We start from the raw sequence: 21,779 nt of genomic DNA on the forward strand, positions 1-21,779 counted from the left end.
GATTTATTCTAATGTAAAAAAAAAGACTTGAATGGCAGAAAACAGAGGGGGGAAAAATGTTATTTATTAAAGGTGGCTTACGTGTGTATTGTACTGTTGTTTTTTATTCATGAATTAAAGTTTAACTATCTTAAATCACAACTGTTTGGTTTGGTATCTCGTGGAATGTAAATACAAACTATTGAATAATAGCCATATATCCATTGTACTGTATATTACACATGTTGATATTAAGTCTAGTTTGATCATAATTTGATTATACTCATAATTCACCATTATCAAAGGTACCATAAAGCAGATTAATTATGATGAGTGCAGTACATTCAGTTCCCACTCAACCAGTTTCGACTTGGTAACCCCTTTCATGAGAAATATCTTTAATCATCACAATAGCATTATTAGTGTTAACTAAAATCACAAATCAAAAGCACAATTCATGCAAGCTAGATGACAAGTTATAGGTTATATTCCCATGTCAAATGGTTTTGACTTACTAAAATTAACTCTTGTAAAAGAGAGAGAGGTATTTAATACACTAGTGCCACTGAAATAAATATGATTCAACAATCATTCATAAAGGGTCGTATCTTAACTTAAGATCCACTCACATAACTAAGAATCATGCATAGATTTCTTTGGGAGATTTATGTGAAAGTGTTGAGTGATGAAAGACAAACATCTAGTTAGGATTCAGCCCAGAGAGTATAAAATACACATTTCAAAATATACAATCTATGAATATTAGTCCACAGTAAATGTTTTCTTGACCTGAGCAAATGAACCTCACACTTCCACCCCTCGAGGCCGCTCAAACTCAAACTCTGGACCGCGAAGCCAGTCCCACTGATTGTTTTCATTGATCCCCTCTAATCAGGGACTGATTTAGACCTGACACACTAAGTGGTTGCAATTAATGATCAGGTAGAACAGAAAACCAGCTCGCTCCGGACCTCGTAGGGCAAGAGTTGAATACCCCTGCTCTAGACAGTGTTTCTCAACTCGAGTCCTCCAGTACCCCCCAACAGCACACATTTTTGTTGTTGCCCCGGACTAACTCATCTGATTCAACTCATTGAGGGCTTTGCTGATTAGTTGACAAGTTGAGTCAGGTGTGCTTTTCCAGGGCTACAACAGAAATGTGTATTTTTGGGGTATTCGAGTACAGGAGTTGGGAAACACTGCTCTGGACAGAACATGCATCTTGATAGAGGAACATAAATGTACACAAACAATAGGGAATGATCGTAACTACATTGCAATGGACAATACAAGTACCAGTAGAAATGCATTAGAAAAATTAACAAAGTCTCTCTTTATCCTTCTCTGGTGATGCTACACTTTCAGGGGATTCTGGGAACTATTTTCAACTTGACTGTTCACTGTTGACTGTTCAGTGGATTCAAGTAGTTTCCAGACTTTCCTGGAAGTTTTCTTTGTCTTGGGAGTGCATATAAGATGGTGATGATAGAAGGTGGGCTTCTCAGGACAGTTCATCCAAGCCTTCATCAATTCCCACCACGTATCCTCTGGGTTTCAATACAGACTTGGGTCATTTTGTCATTTGATTCTCGCAGGCCACCAAATGTCCCCTGTGCGTTTCTTCACCATAGTTCCAGGTTGTTTGTGTTAGCAAACCCAGGGTTCTCTCTGAATTTCCAATAGGTTCCGTTGGTCAGCCACACATCCCTCCCAGAGGAATCCACGGCTTTCCTGAATATGGAAAATGAACAGAAAATGTCAATTACTGAAAGCATACCTTGAAGTTAGGGCTTGGCGAAGTATTATCCTAGATATAAGATGACACACTGATTGTTATTGCTTCAGTATCACTGAAGACTAAAAAAGCAGGGGCTTACTTGAAGAAGCGTGGCTTGTGCTCTTGTCCTTTCTTGGCCAGTTGTTTCCTCTGCTCCCTCTGCATGTCCTCCACTTCTTCTTTAAACTTATCACAATCATCCACCCTCCCATCCTCCAGCATCCTGAGGAAAAGAAAAACAAACCGCTCCAATTCATCAAACCTATCAAATCGTATCAACAAGTAAGGCCCTGAATTTTTCCTGGTTCAAAAATGTAAGGCCCTTATCAATATAAAAACATGATTTGTAAAATTGTTTCATAATAATCAAGCCCTCCGCGGCCCATTGAGGCACCACTCACCTCTGGTCAGGGCGAAGGCGTGAGTCTGTGGGGGGCAGAAGAGGCTTCAAGCCTGGGGTGAGCTCGTTCAGCTCCAGTGCGAAGTTGGAAAAGCCGTAATACAGGTAGTAGTCCTTGGGCTGGGGATCTGCACAGTGAAAGAAGCCAATGAGGTGAGCTACAATAATAAGCTACTGTAACCACAGTCTCAAACCACAATGTCTTTAGTTAGCATACCACTAACCACGAGAAAATGTCCTAAAACACCGATTTATCTTAACAAGTGGTGTGTATTCATGGATGCCAAGGGAAACCAGGCTTCCCCAAAACGTTTATCAAGAAAAAAAAGAAACAAACATAAAAAAAATGATTTATCTTTCGTCTCTCTGTGTTCATAGATTTCCTTCAATATGCAAGAGGCTGAATGTATCTGACCGGAGAAAGCATCAGAGCGAGTGAAACAGTGCCCCTCTGTCTCAGTATGTGTAGCATATCTATTTGATGCTGTCTGGTTAAAAAGAGTATGACATTGTTGCCGCCCGTAGCATTGAATGTAAGGGGAGCCAGCGAGCATTTGGCCTACCTTGATATATATATATATATAATATATATAATATATAATAATAAAAATAATAGCCAATCAGTGTTGAGCTAAACTGAGTGAGCTCTGCTGTGAATGGTCCTGGCGCACCCAAAAAAAAGTGTCATGACTGGGAATACAGATATGCATCTGTTGGTCACAGATACCTTTAAAAAAAAAAGGTAATATCAGAAAACCTGTCAGTATCTGGTATGACCATCATTTGCCTCATGCAGCGCGACACAGGGGCAGAGGGTAGCCTAGTGGTTAGCGAGTTGGACTAGTAACCGAAAGGTTGCAAGTTCAAATCCCCGAGCTGACAAGGTACAAATCTGTCATTCTGCCTGTTCCTAGGCCGTCATTGAAAGTAAGAATTTGTTCTTAACTGACTTGCCTGGTTAAATAAAGGTCCAATTAAAACATCTCCTTCACATAGAGATGCTGATTGTGGCCTGTGGAACGTTGTCCCACACCTCTTCAATGGCTGTGCGAAGTTGCTGGATATTGGAGGGAACTGGAACACCGTCGTACACGTCGATCCAGAGCATCCCAAACATGCTCAATGGATGACATGTCTGGTGAGTATGCAGGCCATGGAAGAACTGGGACATTTTGAGCTTTCAGGAATTGTTTACATATCCTTGTGACATGGAGTCGTGCATTATCATGCTGAAACATGAAGTGATGTCGGTGGATGGATGGCACGACAATGGGCCTCAGGATCACGTCACGGTATCTCTGTGCATTCAAATTGCCATCGATAAAATGCATTGTCCGTATCTTATGCCTGCCCATACCATAACCCCACCGCCACCATGGGGCACTCAGTTCACAACGTGAACCAGCAAACCGCTCGCCCACATGATGCCATACATGATTCACGCAGACGTTGTCTGTCTTCTTCCCGGGAAAGTTGAAACCGCGATTCACCCCTGAAAAGCACACTTTTCGAGCGTGCCAGTGGCCATCGAAGGTGAGCGTTTGCCCACTGAGGTCGGTTACAATGACAACCTTGCAGTCAGGTCAAGACCCTGATGAGGATGGCGAGCACACAGATGAGATTCCCTGAGACGGTTTATGACAGTTTGAGCGGAAATGATTCCGTTGTGCCCAAGTCCCAGTTTCATCAGCCCTCGTGGTTACACGTGGTAACAGCTCTGGTGGACATTCCTGCAGTCAGCATTTGAATTGCATGCTCCCTCAAAACTTGAGACATCTGTGGCATTGTGTTGTGTGACAAAACGGCACGATTTAGAATGACCTTTTACAACTTGGTCTTTCTAAATAGGCTTCCTGCATACTACATATTTGTATTCAATGGGTGTCGAACATAATGAGTCCAATTTTCTTTACAGGAGAAATAAAGCCTTTATACAAGATTTATGCTTTAAACTCTGAGTTTTTTCCCTGTGTGGGTGGGATACTCACTTGGCTTCCAGATACACTGCGGAGTGGGAAAAGTGTCACAGAAGATGCCCTCATGCCACAACCCGCCGAACCGGTGGATAACACTCCCAGTCCGGTCCAGCACGGTGCCCTGCACCTCGTTCTTGATGGTGTCCGACCCCCAATAGCGGGACTTGACAAAGGTGATCTTACAAGTGCACGCGTTGCTGTTGAGGTTACGGATGATAACCTCCCCATAGTGCTCCAGGTAGCGTTGCTGGCTCAGGACATTATGGACACAGGTCACTACTTTGTTCCACTCATAGTGGTCCCCGAACCTGAAAGAGTGATTGAAGGTAGAGCAGTTCACATTTTATTTTCTAACAGCTAGAGAGAGTAGACAGTAAAGAAATGGCCACCAGGACACTTACCTTGGGAGAGTGACGTTCACGATCCCTGTTGGCATGATCTCCAGTGACTTTCCCCAGAACTTATTCTTCCATCGCTGGTCTGTTCAGGTGACATAAATATGTTGTGTTCCATGAGAAACATTATTGATACAAGTGTACGATAGTATAGTTACAACAACAAAAAAAATCAAAAATGGTTCAAGGCAAATGTTAAGACGCTTACCGCTAGCTGACTAGAAGAAAGGTTTTGCTCGTTTATAATCAAGAAATCTCACCCTGCCACAAGGAGAAGTTATCTGAGTCAGCGTGACATGCAGAGATGGGGGGATGGTGGCAGACCTGATGAAAGACAAGAATGGTCTAGTCTGAATCTGACAGAACTAGTCTGGCCTGGTCACTCTTCAGTTCTGCTGAGGGATGTCAGAGAAGGTTCAGTCCTCCTACCTGCTCACTGATGTAGCGGAAGCCCTTATCCTCTCTCAGACATTCATAGGTCTCCCCCAGGAGTGGATTAAAGGGCTTGTAGCGGTTGCGGTAGTGAGCTGTAGCATAACCAGAGATGGCAAAGGCACCAATGTAGACCTGCGCAAGAACAGAGAAACACCTTCAGTCTTCTAATCTAACATACTGCAGCTGTCGTTACGGGGTTTCGTTTCAAGCCTGAGGCTCAATGTATACTGTACTCTATCATATACCTTTGACAGTATGGAGCATCTTTATCATAGTTTATTGATGTGAAAAGATGTTGCTACTTTGAGCACTTTCCCATTCAGTGTCCTTAAGAAAAGCCGTACATCCTTTGCGTTACCAAATATTGAAGACATATACATTAATGTATTTAAATAAAATCTTTACCATCCTCTGGTAGGGGTCCTGTGTGTTGTTGGCAATGTCCAGCAGCTCGGAGTACTCCAGCTCCTCACACAGTCTTTGTATCAGGTTGATAGGCTCGTTGAGAGCAGCAGGCATGGAGACACGGGACAGGTCCTTGCCTATATTGTTGTAGAGGATCTGCATCAGGCCCACATGGGCATTCTCTGGGCAGTGGGCAGGCAGAGTGGTACGGCGGCCAGTGTTCATGGGCACAACACTGTTGGGAGCCTTAGAGATGCTGGCACGGTACTCACGAGTGGCCGAAGCTGTGAGGAAAATGTATAAAAGTTTCAATACATTGAAAAACAACATATTTCATTTTTGTACATTTTTACCCCCTTTTTCTCCCCAACTTCGTGATTACGATCTTGTCTCATCGCTGCAACTTCCCAACGGGATCGGGAGAGGCGAAGGTCGAGTCATGCGTCCCCCGAAACATGACTCACCAAGCCGCGCTCCTTAACACCCGCTCGCTTAACCCGGAAGCCAGCTGCATCAATGTGTGTGTGTGCGTTTGTGCGTGCGTGTGTTTTCACGCTCACCATGGCCCTCCTCAGGTTCAGAGTTGCTGGTGGTCCTGTCGCTCAGACCAGACTCGTCAGACTCAGAGGAGCTCCCATTCAGGACGTCGTCACTCGCATCAAAATACTCTGCTGCAGAGTCTGTCACTGAGGGCGTGCGGCGGGACTCGTTCCCAGATGCAGTCTAAAGAGAGGGGAAGAGTGACGAACAATAGACACCATGAGAAAGACAGCAAAACAGACAGAATCGGTGACGAAAAGCACTCACAGGTCTATTGTAAACCAAACCTGTCTCTTTGAAGGTGTGTACCCTCACCTCAGCCTGTGTGGTTGATTGGTAGTAAGTGTCCTGCAGTCTCTGACGCTCCTGGGCCAAGGCCTCATGCACAGACTTGAGGGACGTGTGCACTGATGGGAACAGGAAAATCAAGAAATTCACATGTATCATCAGTAGTAACAGTAACACCTGAAGGCAAAGTGTGTGTGTGTGTCTGTGTGTATTTGGCTCTGACCTCTTTGGGACAAAGTACAGATGTCCTGCTGGATCTTCTTGCCTTCAGCGGAGGTGTTGGTGGGAGGGGACAGCTGGGAGCAGACGTAGTCTGGGATGGAGGGTACATAGTCTGAGAGGGAGGGGACAGACGCACCCAGTTGGGAAGAGCTGTTCAGGTGACTGGAGGACAGCTACAAAATTGAGGAATGGTGAAGAATGAAAAAGTAGAACAAACGGAATAGCCATTTTCTACAGTATTTGTCAGTCACTGATTCCCTGCATTAGTGAGATGTTAAATATTTTCAAATGTAGATGGAAAATTAAGGAGAGCTGTGTACAAGCCATGCAATATAACTACTATGGAAGGCTAAAAGCTAACGTCAAGTTCTAGGAGCATGTATGTCCAACAAGGTTTTAGCCAAAACAAATGTCTTATTTCTCAAACTTTTATCACAACTACAATTTGCAAACGTCCATCTGATAGCAATGTTTAACTGTAAAATCGTTGCGTTACTCTGTCCCTAAAGTTACATCTGATATGATGTTACTTTCCATTGTAAACAAATATACCCCTTTGTCTATATTTGGCTGTCTGGACAACATGGAAGAGCTAAATTAGGACTAGTTGTTCCATGCTTTGGCAGTCTGCCTAGTGTCATAGTCTTGACTCACCGATTTTGTAATCCCACGAAAAGGCTTTGGATTAAAAACAAGTCTAAAAGTTATCAGGGGATTGGGTTGGATAATACACAAAATCAACACATTCTATTCATAACAGATTCGTCAGTGGTACACAATCAATATTAGTACCAAATCCATTGGAAAATTCACTGGAACAATATCCATAAGTCAAAACTAAAAGGTGAGTCTAAAGTTTTCCTAAATCACCTTCACATTTAATCTAAGAACCACAGCTAAAACCAAATGCTTTATGTGTTACAAACCTGTCTTACCATTCCGAGGGCCTCCACCCTTGACATTGTGCGTGAGTGACCCCATATCTTGCCAGACCTGGACTTCTTGGGTTTCTCAAGGGAAAGATTCTTGGTGGAATTAAAAAAACAGACTCATCTTAAACCACTGAACAGGCATCCCATTGTGCACAGACATGAATTCAACGTGAAATAAACCCAACATTTCACCCCGTCATTGGATTTAGTAAAGTTGGGTGAAGACAATATGACATTCCCTTTTCAACGTCATCACGTTGAATGTTTTGGTTGAAATGGCGTGGAAACAATGTTAATTCAACCAGTTTTTGCCCAGTGGGATGAGCCAGTTGTCTCATTACATTACTACATTCGAGCATGTCTCACACCCTTGTCCTGCAACTCACTGGTATGCCTAGTTCCAAAGTCACCCCCCGCCCCTGGGAAAATGTGTAGACATGAAACATCTGGTTAAGTGTTGATATTTGATCCTACCCTCTTGAGACGGCTGGGGTGGAACCATTACCACATTGCTAAACCTATCCTAGGAAGTTTTAGATTGGAACTGGGCCGTAGTGGTGTTGCGTCATCTCACCTGCATGCTGATGATGCGCTGCAGCTCTCCATTGGTGAAGGCTTGCTGCCCCCCCTCCAGTGACTGCAGCCTCTGGACCAGCCGGTTCAGCTCAGACAGGTCCAACTGACAACGGTTCAGCTCTGCAAAAACAATACAGATGCTGTTAGGGCAGGTCCTAGAACAGTTCTATTGGGGAGTTAAGAGCAAAACACTTGTATCTCCTAACTGTGGTCGTCCATGATTCATGATAATTAGGAGCTATAGATATTGTTTGCATGAGTACAAAAAAAATCCTATATTTATACCGTTTGGCAGATGGCTGCTGTTTTGCAATACCATAACCAATTGTGCTATTGTGTATGTTTTTTCGGGTTATTTGTAACTTGTAACTTATTTTGTACATAATGTTTCCGCCACCATGTCTTATGACCGAAAAGAGATTCTAGACATCAGGACAGCGATCACTCACCCCGTACTTGAGGAATACGTTTTCATCAACGAGTCGGACGGGAAGGATTTACTTCAGATGCCCGACAAGGCCCTCATCCCCGTCATTCGCAGGAGAAAGAGACGGAGCTATCGGGGACCAAGGTCCGGGTGCCTTGTAAGGATCCGTCACCGAGAGGGTAATCTACCTTTATCATCAGTCCTATTAGCCAACGTACAATCAATTGATAATAAAAATAGACGAACTAAGGATCACGTATATCCTACCAACGGGACATTAAAAACTGTAATATCTTAAGTTTCACCTAGTCATGGCTGAACAACGACAAGAATAACATAGAACTGGCGGGTTTTAAGCTTTTTCGGCAGGATAAAACAGTGGCCTCTGGTAAGACAAGGGGTGGTGGTCTATGTAAACAACAGCTGGTATACACAATCTAAGGAAGTCTCAAGGTTTTGCTTGCCTGAGGTAGAGTATTTCATGGTAAGATGTAGACCACACTATTTACCAAGAGAGTTCACATCTGTATTTTTTTGTAGCTGTCTATGTACCACTACAAACTGGCTACTACAAGCTGGCACTAAGACCGCACTCAATGAGCTGTATACAGCCATAAGCAAACAGGAAAATGCTCATCCAAAGGGGGCGCTCCTAATGGCCGAGGACCTTAACGCAGGGAAACTCAAATCCGTTTTACCTATTTTCTACCAGCATGTTAAATGTGCAACAAGGGAAAAAAACTCTAGACCACCTTTACTCCACACACAGAGATGCATACAAAGCTCTCCCTCGCCCTCCATTTGGTAAATCTGACCATAATTCTATCCTCCTGATTCCTGCTTACAAGCAAAAACTAAAGCAGGAAGCACCAGTGACTCGGTCAATAAGAAAGTGGTCAGAAGAAGCAGATGCTAAGCTACAGGACTGTTTTGCTAGTACAGACTGGAACATGTTCCCGGGATTCTTCCGATGGCATTGAGGAGTACACCACATCAGTCACTGGCTTCATCAATAAGTGCATCGATGGCGTCGTCCCCACAGTGACCGTACGTACATACCCCAACCAGAAGCCATGGATTACAGTCAACATCCACACTGAGCTAAAGGGTAGAGCTGCCGCTTTCAAGGAGCAGGAATCTAACCTGGAAGCTTATAAGAAATCCCACTATGCCCTCCGACAAACCATCAATCAGACAAAGCGTCAATACAGGACTAAGATTGAATCGTACTGCACCGGCTCCAACGCTCGAGGGATGTGGAAGGGATTGCAAATTATTACAGACTACAAATGGAAGGACAGCCGCGAGCTGCCCAGTGACACAAGTCTACCAGACGTGCTAAATTACTTCTATACTCACCTTGAGACAAATAACACTAAAGCATGCATGAGAGCATCAGCTGTTCTGGATGACAGTATGATCACATTCTCCATAGTCGAGCGAGTTAGACCTTTAAACAGGTCAACATTCACAAGACCGCAGGACCAGATGGATTACCAGGACGTGTACTCTATGCATTTGCTGACCAACTGGCAAGTGTCTTCACTGACATTTTCAATATGTCCCTGATTGAGTCTGTAATACCAACATATTTCAAGCAGCTCACAAGAACACAACCTGCCTTAATGACTACCAACCCGCAGCACTCACTTCTGTAACCATGACGTGCTTTGAAAGGCTGTCATGGCTCACATCTACACCATTATCCCAGAAACCCTAGACCCACTCCAATTTGCATACCACCCCAACAGATCCACAGAGGATGTAATCTTTCCCACCTGGACAAAAGGAACACCCTATGTGAGAATGCTATTCATTGACTACAGCTCAGCGTTCAACACCATAGTGCCCTCAAAGCTCATCATTAAGATAAGGACCTTGGGACTAAACATCTCCCTCTGCAACTGGATCCTGTACTTCCTGACGGGCCGCCCCCAGGTGGTGAGGGTAGGGAACAACACATGTGCCACACTGATCCTCAATACGGGGCCCCTTAGTGGTGCGTGTTCAGTCCCCTCCTGTACTCCCTGTTCACTCATGACTGCATGACCAGGCACAACTCCAACACCATCATCAAGTTTTCCGATGGTATGCTTGATCACCAACATCAATAAGAGGTCAGAGACCTGGCCGTGTGGTGCCAGGACAACATCCTGTCCCTCGACGTGATCAAGACAAAGGAGATGATTGTGTACTACAGGAAAAGGAGGACCAAGCACGCCCCATTCTCATCGACGGGGCTGCAGTTGAGAGCTTAAAGCAGATTGAGAGCTTAAAGTTCCTTGGTGTCCACATCACCAACAAACTATCATCGTCCAAACACACTAAGACAGTCGTGAAGAGGGCATGACAAAGCCTATTTCTCCTCAGGAGACTGAAAATATTTGTCATGGGTCCTCAGATCCTCAAAAGGTTCTACAGCTGCGCCATCAACCTGACTGGTTGTATTACTGCCAAACCTGGATAACACTGGGCCAATTGTGCGCCTCCCTATGGGACTCACAATTACGTCCGGTTGTGATACAGCCTGGATTCGAACCAGGGTATCTGTAGTGACGCATCAAGGGTGTACAAGAGTGTACTTTGTATACAAGATAAGAGTGCAGTACCTTCAGCACAGCTGTCTGGGTCATGAGTCTGTTGTAACCAGGCTGACACCTTCCCATTCACCCCAGGGTTGACCGAGGGAAACTCTGACAGTGTTGGTGCAGCTGTCTCACCCATGTAAGAGCCTGTAGTGCTTTGGTAGTGTTGGTAGGAAGACTGGTATACGGACGAGAGAGAGAGAGAGAGAGACAGACAGACAGACAGACGGACAGACAGACAGACAGAGAAGAAAGAGAGTCAATACAAGACTATGAACCACCATCATTATCAACAGAGACTGGATCTCTACAAAGAGAATTTACCACGTCCTGCATGCCGTTCCTCTGTGCTAGTCCAGCCACACTGGTGCCCTGGGACAAGGCCTGGAGGAAGCCATTGTGCACTTGAGCAGCCTCGTTCTTCTTGAACATGCGGTGGGCACTCAGCTTGGTCACCCAGATGTAGAACAGTTCATGACTCTTGGCCTAGGAGACGAAAGAACAGGAAGAGTGGCGTCAAGTTCATTTTAATTACTACAGGCATCTAAAAGTAATCCCGAAAAGATAATCCAACTCAACTGTTCTTCAATTTAACCTTGGACAATACTCAACTTAGTTTATTTAAGTTGTTTAATCATAATGTACACTGCCGTTCAAAAGTTGGGGGTCACTGAGAAATGTCCTTGTTTTTGAAAGAAAAGCATTTTTTTTGTCCATTAAAATAACATCAAATTGATCAGAAACACAGTGTAGACATTGTTAATGTTGTAAATTACTATTGTCGCTGGAAACGTCCGATTTTTTAAATGGAATATCTACATAGGCGTACAGAGGCCCATTATCAGCAACCATCACTCCTGTGTTCCAGATGCCTCACAAGTCCTCAACTGGCAGCTTCATTTAATACTACCAGCAAAACACCCGTCTCAACGTCAACAGTGAAGAAGCGAATCCGGGATGTTGGCCTTCTAGGCAGATTTGCAAAGAAAAAGAGATATCTCAGACTGGCCAATAAAAAGATTAAGATGGGCAAAAGAACACAGACACTGGACAGAGGAACTCTGCCTAGAAGGCCAGCATCCCGGATTCGCCTCTTCACTGTTGACGTTGAGACTGGTGTTTTGCTGGTACTATTTAATGAAGCTGCTAGTTGAGGACTTTTTATTATTATTATTATTATATGCCATTTAGCAGACGCTTTTATCCAAAGGACTTGTGAGGTGTCTGTTTCTCAAACTAGACACTCTAATGTACTTGTGCTCTTGCTCAGTTGTGCACTGGGGCCTCCCACTCCTCTTTCAATTCTGGTTATAGCCAGTGTGCCCTGTTCTGTGAATGGAGTAGTATACAGTGTTGTACGAGATCTTCAGTTTCTTGACAATTTCTCACATGGAATAGCCTTCATTTCTCAAAAATAGAGTAAACTGATGAGTTTCAGAAGAAAGTTATTTGTTTCTGGCCATTTTGCACCTGTAATCGAACCCACAAATGCTGATGCTCCAGATACTCAACTTGTCTAAAGGTCAGTTTTATTGCTTCTTTAATCAGAACAACCGTTTCAGCTGTGTTGACATAATTGCAAAAGGGTTTTCTAATGATCAATTAGCCTTTTAAAATGATAAACTTGGATTAGCTAACACAACGTGCCATTGGAACACAAGAGTGATGGTTGATGATAATGGGCCTATGTACACCTATGTAGACATTCCATAGAAAAATCTGCCGTTTCCAGCACAATAGTCATTTATAACATTAACGATGTCTACACTGTATTTCTGATCAAAAATGTGCTTTTCTTTCAAAAACAAGGACATCACTAAGTGACACCAAACATTTGAATGTTAGTGTATGTAGCACAGTCAACAAGCTAAAATAAGGTGAAAGGGATGGGGCATACCTTCATGTGATATAGAATGTCTCCTGCATCCAAATTGATACGATTGGATTTCTTGTTGATTGACATGACTGCAAGGCTGACATCTAATGAACCATGGAGCTTTCCCCTTGTGATCTTTAAAGTAAAAAATAAGTGCTTTCCTTTATTAATGGGGAGGTTTTCATAATTGAACTCAAATATATAATTAAGGGAATGTGCACTTACATCTTGTTGGGTTTTGGAATATCGTAAGATCCCTGTTTCCAACACAAAGTACCTCTGAAAGTAGGATAAACACATGAATTAAGGACAAAATGAACTCATTTCCAAAATAGTGATGAATGGACAGTTTGCTGACCTTGTGCCAGCCTTTCAGGGGCCATTTTCTCCTCTTGAGGAGGTATCCTTCACAGATGCCTGGGATGGTCAGGTCCTGGGGGTTGTCACCTGACGTCACGTCCACCTGAAGGTCGTCCATCACCTCCCAATCTTTAATGTTCTGAGGGTGAGACAACACCATAACAGACACATCAACAACCATCTAGAGACAGTCCTGTTGTTTGTGAAATGTTAACATCCAGTTTGAAGTTTTGTTTGGATATTTGAAGTGCAGGATGGGCCTAAAACTCCTTACATATAGAATGTAATTAGTTCTGTCAGTGACTGTGAATTTGTTGATGTTGATTCCTTGTCATTGTGACTCTCTTGGTGGAAGAGACATACTCACCCGGGAGTGACGGGAGGAGGCAGTGCTACTGCTCCGAGAGTGGGTGGGCTTGTTGCAGGTGGGAGGGGTCTTCTCCAGGCCACTCATCAGCGATTGGCTGCGGTTGAGCGTGGCCCCGTAAGGATTTTGAAATGATTCCATTTTTGAAATGATAATGTCAGGATTCCCTCCCTTGTGTTATAATGGTAGATTTTTCAGTGAGACTGTCCTGCTACAAACTCCCTGTCATCTCAGGAGGGTATAGGTCTGAGAAAGAAAGTAAAACACATGAAATGTGAGCAATAATCAAACAACCTTTACAGAAATAAACTATGACTTATGTGGACAACACAGACACTGTACGTGGAAGGTTTTGAAATAGTTGTTATTTAAGATGATCTCAATGGCATCTCAACAGAGCTGCATTCTTGGCCGAAAAATCATACTAAATCCTATGCACCCTTCCCCCAGGTGTCCAACACACCCGAACACTGACACAAATCTGTGAAACATACTAAACTTCGGAGGACTTGAGGGGACTCACTCTAAGCTGGTTCCCAGAGAGATGCTTCACTTGAACACATGGCCTAGGCTTACCTGGATTGTACTGGATCTACCTTGTTCACCTCAGAAAGACTGACTTTTGTCAGTAAACAAATACTCTCTCACTAAAGACAAAATCTATGCAGTGCTATAATTCTGCAATAGTAGCCAGCCTCACATCAACATCTGGGGTAGACCAAATGGGTGTGGAAAGGGACCATCAGCACTGGCGTGTAGCTTTTTTTGAGTAAATTGCCCATTCTGAATCGGACAATTGTTTGCTGCAATTATGTGAATAAGAGGCTGAAGAGACTCTTCAACATGTTTGATTCACAAATCTCTTGCCTGAGGTCGTTGCATGAAGATATGAGGCCTGTATTCATAACTTGCCAGCAGGTGTTATTTCTAAAATACTAAAACCACATCTAGGTCTTGGCAAATGGTTTCAATGGGGGCTTGTGACAGAACCTGAGATCCCTCTCAGCCTTGAACTACAGGTATTTGTGCTACTAAGCTATTTAAGATCAATGTCAGATTTCCCATCTAGTGTAATAACCATTTCCATTTCAATATACAGTAAAGGAAGAGCCGTGATATCAGAGGCCATTGCCTGTAGGCTAGTAAGAGTTGTGCTCACTTCCTCCCAACAGGCTGGGAATCTGAGAACAGGATTAGCAACCTTCCTTCTAATTGGCTTAGCCAAGTCTTTTTTAGCAACACCCCGCCTGCACATGGAATAATGACATCACAAGGCAGAGAACACTGAAGCTAGTGGTGACAACAAAACAAAGTTTGAGGCCTATGTATGGGAGTGCTAGGCCTATGCAAAAGTGACACGTCTACAGCCATCAAAAACACAATAGATGATGTGTGTTAGGCTGTGAGGCTGTGTGTCCATGTGCACCCATGCAGGCTTGGTGTTACATGTGATGGTTGAGGACAGAGGTAAGGATGGGTGCCTCTCTGACCTCAGTCAGGAAAGCATGTGGCAGGAACTGGATAATGAGATTTGCTGCTAGCCAAGCTTCAAGCTTGCTTACTCAACACAGAAAAATACACAATTACAGTGCATGCTCCGTGTATTGCCTTGCATGGCATTTTTAAGCGGGCCATTTGTCCATTGGATTATGAATACGATGTGGGGATGTTGCATGCTAGGTGATGTTTATGGTTTACATTTGATCACACCAATTATCTATATGTTCAAGGGACCACTTCCAACTAACTGAATCAATTTATTTTATTTTGACAGGAAGTCAATGAAGGACGAAGGATATGTCAAAACCGTCAAATAGGCCGGCACGATCTAAACGTGAATCGATTCACAATTGCAACTCGGTTCTAGAAACATAAGGCCCTCTACTTTCATATCACGTCAAAAGGATAAATGTGTCACACCCTGATCTGTTCCACCTCTCTTTGTGATTATCTCCACCCCCCTCCAGGTGTCGCCCATCATCCCCCGTGTATTTATACCTGTGTTCTCTGTCTGTCTGTTGCCAGTTCGTCTTGTTTGTTCAAGCCTACCAGCGGTTTTTGTATCAGCTCCTGCTTCTCTCCCCATCTCTCTTTTCGCATCCTCCTGGTTTTTGACCCCTGCCTACACTGAGCCCGCCCGCCTGACCACTCTGCCTGCCCCTGAGCCTGTCTGCCATCCTGTACCTTTGCCCCACCTCTGGATTACCGACCTCTGCCTGACCCTGAGCCTGCCTGCCGTCCTGTATCTTTGCCCCTGTTGCTCTAATAAACATGTTTACTTCGACACGGTCTGCATCTGGGTCTTACCTGATTCCTGACGTATTTCACACCCATAGTAACCTTACTATAAGGTTATTATCGTAAACTAAAAATGAAACTAAAAAGAATCATGATAAAACTATTTAGTAAACTGAAATTAAATCATTAACAAACCCATTTGAAAAGCTAAAACTCTACTGAAACTATTATCTTTGACTCCAAAACTAACTCAAATAAAGTAAAAATCATGAATTATGTTCGTATACTACATAGACACACCCGGCCTGCACAGCAGTGTAAAGGAAAACTGGAATATAACATTGCAGATAAAGTTTGGAATGACAATTTCATGTGTACAACATCTAAAGAGCTGCATCACTATACTGAGAGCTTTGCCGTCTCTAAAAGGACGATTCACTGTTGGGGTAAGTTTCTCAAAAACAAGTGAAATCTCAAAAAAGATGTCTGGACCTTTCTATAACATACAAAAAAAAGAGATTTGGTTGTAAAAATACAACTTCTCCTTTAGGCCTCGCCTTTAATTGCTCTTTGTTGTTACGGAAATGTACCCACTACTACGGTTTACTTTGTGCATCTACGTCATCTCGATGAGTCTACGTTTATAACTAACCAAACCTATGACCTGACCCATCACCTTATGTTTTACTGCCTCACAGTGGCAAGAAGTTATATCCCTAAAAGTACAACAACTATAGGCTACAACCCATAGCGGAGTGGCTGCGGTTCCGGATTTTCAGGAACCCAACTTGCTCTTTGCAAAAAATACAGAGATTTCTACGCATGCGGGATCCATTAGTCTACCTCCTTTCAGCTGCTGCTCAGTGCTGTCACTGTGAGTTCACAGTTGGAACAAGGGGCCAGCTGTTTCACTGTATGGAGTGAGGTGGCACTGGGCCGACATTCGGATGATTTTCTCACCAAAGAAAAGTCCGATCTCAATACAGTTTTCTATTCCCAAAACTATTATCAGTTGCAAACAGAGTACACTAAGTTTTGTAGACGTGACCCTTTGCCAAAATATTGTTTACAAGGTGTGCAAGGGTAAATTTAGTTATTGTATACGTGTACTTCACAGAGAAGGCGTTCCCTAACAGAAATATGCTAATACATGCTAGAACACGACAATAGGATCTCGCTAGCGCATGCTTGGCTCTGCCCACCTCCTTGCCTATTCTGCTCACTATGCTTAATTTACTCCCATTGAAAACGACACAGATGAACTATCTTGGGTTGGTTGTAAAATATCTTTGGTGACTTCGCTGCTGCTTGAACACAAATCAGTTCGAACAAACTTCCAACTGGGCACAAACTGGTGGAACCAACGTTGCTTCAACGTCATTTTCCAACGTATTGTGGCGTGGAATCTACATGGAATGTACATTGTACCTTCAAAGGGGAATTAAGAACTATTCTACCTCGCTGATATACTGTTTGCGTTATTTAAGCAATAAGGCCAGAGGGTTGTGGTATATGGCCAATATACTCCCTTGTGCATTATTGCATAATTATAAACTGCTTCAGCCCTGAATACTGATTTGCTGACAGCCGTGGTATACAGTACATTCAGAAAGTATTCAGACCCCTACACTTTTTCCACATTTTGTTACATTTACAGCCTTATTCTAAAATCGATTAAATAAAAGAAGAGCCTCATCAATCTACACACAATACCCCATAATGACAATGCGAAAACTGTTTCTTTACATTTTTGCAAAAATAAAAAAATAAAAAAATAAAAAACGGAATTACCTTATTTACATAAGTATTCAGACCCTTTGCTATGAGACTCAAAATTGAGCTCAGGTGCATCGTGTTTCCATCGATCATCTTTGAGATGTGTCTACAATTTGGAGTCCACCTGTGATAAATTGAATTGATCGGACATGATTTGGAAAGGCACACACCTGTCTATATAAGGTCTCACAGATGACAATGCATGTCAGAGCAAAAAGCAAGCCATGAGGTAGAAAGAACTGGCCACAGAGCTCCAAGACAGGATTGTGTCGAGGCACGGGTCTGGGGAAGGGTACCAAAACCTTTCTGCAGTATTGAAGGTCCCCAAGAACACAGTGGCCTCCATCATTCCTAGAGCTGGCCGCCCGGCCAAACTGAGCAATCGGGGAATAATGGCCTTGGCCAGGGATGTGACCAACAACCAGATGGTCACTCTGACAGAGCTCCTCAATCTTGTAGAATGATAACCATCTCAGCTGGTGCTTCAACAAAGTACTGAGTGAAAGGGTCTAAATATTTCAGTTATTTGTATTTTTATAAATTTGCAATCATTTATACAAACCTGTTTTTGCTTTGTCAGTATTGGGTATTGTGTGTCAATTGATGAGGGGAAAAACTATTTAATTCATTTTAAAATAAGGCTGTAACAAAATGTGGAAAAAGTCAAGTGGTCTGAATACTTTCCGAATGCACTTTATCAAACAGTAAATGACGGGTATGCAAAAAAACATGTATTTTCTTCTGTTGGTAACCAGTTCATAATAGCAATAAGGAACTTCGGGGGTTTGTTTTATATGGCCAATATACCACGGCTAAGGGCTGTGTCCAGGCACTCCGTGTTGCACTGAACAGACCCTACCCGTAGTATTTTGGCCATATACCACACCTCCTCTGGCCTTATTGCATAATTATACCATTGCATTGTTGAATACTCGTTTCTGATTAGCTTGAAGGACATTCTATTATTATTTTCCATAGAAAGCATAGCCCCTTGACTATCCCTTACATAATGCACGCTCTAGAATGCCCTTCAAGCCAATCAGAAACAAGTATTCAACAATGCCATGATATTAGCGATATTGAATTGTGTTTGGTTGTCAACGCAACCAAATATCAACATTTGAAGGAGATATATTTTACTTGGATAGTTCCATCTGGATAGTTCCATCTGTACCACTGTCTGGATTTAATTCCAGTTTGTTTTCAAATGAATAATGTATATGTTGGATTCACATCTCCATTTTAAAAATCTAAGTTAAAGAATAGGATGTTTGGTTGAGATGGAGATGTGAATCCAACATATCAATTATTCATTGTAGACAAACTAGAACTAACGCCAGACAGTGGCACAGTAGCACAGATGGAATTATCCAAGATAAGTATCATTCAAATGTTGATATTTGGTTGTGTTGACAAGGAGATGATTGTGTACTACAGGAAAAGGAGGACCGAGCACGCCCCCATTCTCATCAACAGGGCTGTAGTGGAGCAGGTTGAGAGCTTCAAGTTCCTTGGTGTCCACATCAACAACAAACTGGAATGGTCCAAACACACCAAGACAGTCGTGAAGAGGGCACAACAAAGCCTATTCCCCCTCAGGAAACTAAAAAGATTTGGCATGGGTCCTGAGATCCTGAAAAGGTTCTACAGCTGCAACATCGAGAGCATCTGGTTGCATCACTGCCTGGTACGGCAATTGCTCGGCCTCTGACCGCAAGGCCACAACCCAGTACATCACTGGGGCTAAGCTGCCTGCCATCCAGGACCTCGACACCAGGCGATGTCAGAGGAAGGCCCTAAAAATTGTCAAAGACCACAGTACGCTGCTGCTACTCTCTGTTTATCATATATGCATAGTCACTTTAACTATACCTTCATGTACATACTACCTCAATTGGGCCAACCAACCAGTGCTCCCGCACATTGGCTAACCAAGCTATCTGCATTGTGTAAAAAGTAAAGGGGTCTGAATACCTTCCTAACGCACTATATAGGTTCGTACCTAGGTTTTGCCTTTTGAATGAGATTTTTTTCAATTAAACACATTTTTTACTTCTTCCAATGACTTGTCAAACCTCGGTCTGGTCTGTCGAGTCTGCTTTGCGACACGTTGCTGGAAGTATCGCGGTGTTGTGCCTCAGGGATTGAAAATTCTGATGCCACTGTCTGACAATTGCGTGAGTGTACCACAGACAGGGTGAAGGTGGTGATCAAACAAGTGAGTCAACCTGCTATGTGGTTAAATGATACAAACTACTTATTATTCTCAAGAAAGCACTATGCAAAAAGGCATAACCTTGGGCCTCATCACAAGGGTTAAATAGGGGCAAGGAGGCTCTTATCTAAAGCCCATTATGAATTATTGTCCCACACAACTTGACTCATGGTCTGAACTGAACAAAACCATTTTAATTAAGCATGGCACAAGTTTAAAATGTGGGATATTTTTTCTCCAACCATCCATTGATTAAACATCTCCTTCATAGCCATAAGATCCTAGTCTGATTAATGACGTGCTTAATAAAGTGTTAAAAAAAATGTATTCTATACTAGCCAAATCTATAATTATCTGATTTATTGCAATATTTGTGTCCAATATCAACACTTTGAAATAGGACAACCCAATAATTACTGTAGCTTGTTTTGGTTATGTGGTTGTTTGTTTAGTTGGCTAAAGTGTGAATGTTGAAATTGCAATTCATATACAATTCTTGGAAATTCCCCTTTCCTGAAAAGTCATCTCGTCAAACTACACATTCAATAAATGCAAATATCAGTCTGTGTGCTTACCTGAAGTTCATGTGTGACCACTCTCATCATGGTAATTATTTTGTCTTCAAATGTCCAACAAACTTTGTGATTTCCCATTTGTTTGTCAAATCACAGAGCCTTACCATATCGTTGACCATGGCTTTCTCAACAAATATGCGGGAAAAACAAGAAATGCCTTCAAAAAGTGTTGTAGAAACGGCCAGTGACGGCTTCCCTGTCCTCAAGCAATGAGTAAAATGTGCATCCCCCAAATCCATGGAGAGCAGTGCCACTGCGCAATGTGGCCAGGGCATTATCCGCATTAGCTTAAGGAATTAGATGTGCTTATGGGGTGTTGCTAGACATGTAGACCTGGCAATTTATGGTGCACCTAGGCTTGTCTGTCCCTACATCTCCATTGGATAACTGCATGTTTACAAGACATTTAAATCAAGTCTCTTCAATGTTGTTCTGCAGCATAGAATACACATGATCCAAGGTCTTGACATCATGTGAAAAGCTATTTTCTATAGTTAAATTAGAAACTCAAGAGGGCTATTTGAAAAGGATGCTTCGTGTGATATAGCACACACACATTCAATTAATGCGCAACCCTGTGGGTTAGTAGGGCTTGCCCTGTGACAGACTGATATTGAATTGAGATTAATATGTTAGGTTCTCTCCCACAAACCCAGAATAGCAGCGGTAATCGGTAATAGATTGACCCAGGTGAACATTCTGTAATCCCCAGATTAGCATTTGTCAGGAACTCCCCGAGACCACTTGTGTTTATTTTGGCTAGACTGATTCTCATTACTATTGCAACATGCATGACTCTTGGTAATGACTTTTGCAAATGTCTACTCAGATTTTGATATGTTAAAAAAGGATCACCCCAGACGATTACCTCTTTAACCAAGTAGGTTTTTGCTGGAGCAGCAATGAGAGGTGGACGGGGTGGCGTTGCAGCATGGAGGCTGTCTGAGGGGTCATCATGGTCAGGTCGCTCACCAACTTTCTCTGGACCAGGGTCACTGACGACAGCTTGGCAATAGTTCAACACCCCCTGCCGACTCAGTAATGTCTTCCATTTACGGGCCCCTAAAACAGTGGGAGGAAAAGTAAGACATTACACAATTGCTTGTCTTATAGTATCTCCACTGAAGTCATGTAATACAGTTTTGCTATACTGGTAGTAGGACCATCAGATTGTACTTACCCAATAATACCACCCGGGGGCTGGTCCTCAAACTCAGAAACATCTGCTTCACCTTTGGCTCTTTAATAACAAATATAACAGTCTGGCCAATGAATAGAGGCCCCATGTTAATGTAAGGGCTGTCTGGCAGGTAGGACCTCATCACCTGTGGTTAAACCATTTTAAAAATGCAAACGGCTATACAATTTGCCTCAAAGGCACAATATAAATAAACTTAATGTTGATTCCATGCTAGCAGAGCCTATGCTTGAGAAG

At 42.9% G+C, this 21,779-nt stretch overlaps 1 protein-coding gene across 2 annotated transcripts; it reads right to left on the reverse strand.

Moving 5' to 3' along the window:
* Positions 1 to 42: 42 nt before the first annotated feature.
* On the reverse strand, positions 43 to 21,651 carry LOC118357649 (oxysterol-binding protein-related protein 7-like). 2 transcript variants are annotated; one of them, XM_035734973.2, is made up of 22 exons: positions 21,525 to 21,651; positions 21,213 to 21,406; positions 13,541 to 13,786; positions 13,172 to 13,312; positions 13,039 to 13,092; positions 12,835 to 12,948; positions 11,262 to 11,423; positions 10,962 to 11,115; positions 7,924 to 8,045; positions 7,353 to 7,442; positions 7,072 to 7,095; positions 6,419 to 6,590; positions 6,223 to 6,314; positions 5,928 to 6,090; positions 5,368 to 5,651; positions 4,957 to 5,094; positions 4,788 to 4,851; positions 4,534 to 4,612; positions 4,145 to 4,440; positions 2,158 to 2,284; positions 1,857 to 1,979; positions 43 to 1,710 (listed from the first exon to the last, which is right to left on the reverse strand). In XM_035734973.2, exons 3-22 carry the CDS (start codon positions 13,679 to 13,681, stop codon positions 1,602 to 1,604), a joined length of 2,649 nt encoding a protein of 882 aa, XP_035590866.1. In that variant the 5' UTR covers positions 13,682 to 13,786; positions 21,213 to 21,406; positions 21,525 to 21,651; the 3' UTR covers positions 43 to 1,601. The 2 variants fall into 2 exon arrangements, with proteins under 2 accessions (XP_035590866.1, XP_035590865.1); XM_035734972.2 differs by having other exon boundaries at positions 7,344 to 7,442.
* Positions 21,652 to 21,779: the final 128 nt, after the last annotated feature.

The sequence above is a fragment of the Oncorhynchus keta genome, chromosome 24 (assembly GCF_023373465.1).
Source record: "Oncorhynchus keta strain PuntledgeMale-10-30-2019 chromosome 24, Oket_V2, whole genome shotgun sequence".
Lineage (NCBI taxonomy): Eukaryota > Metazoa > Chordata > Actinopteri > Salmoniformes > Salmonidae > Oncorhynchus > Oncorhynchus keta.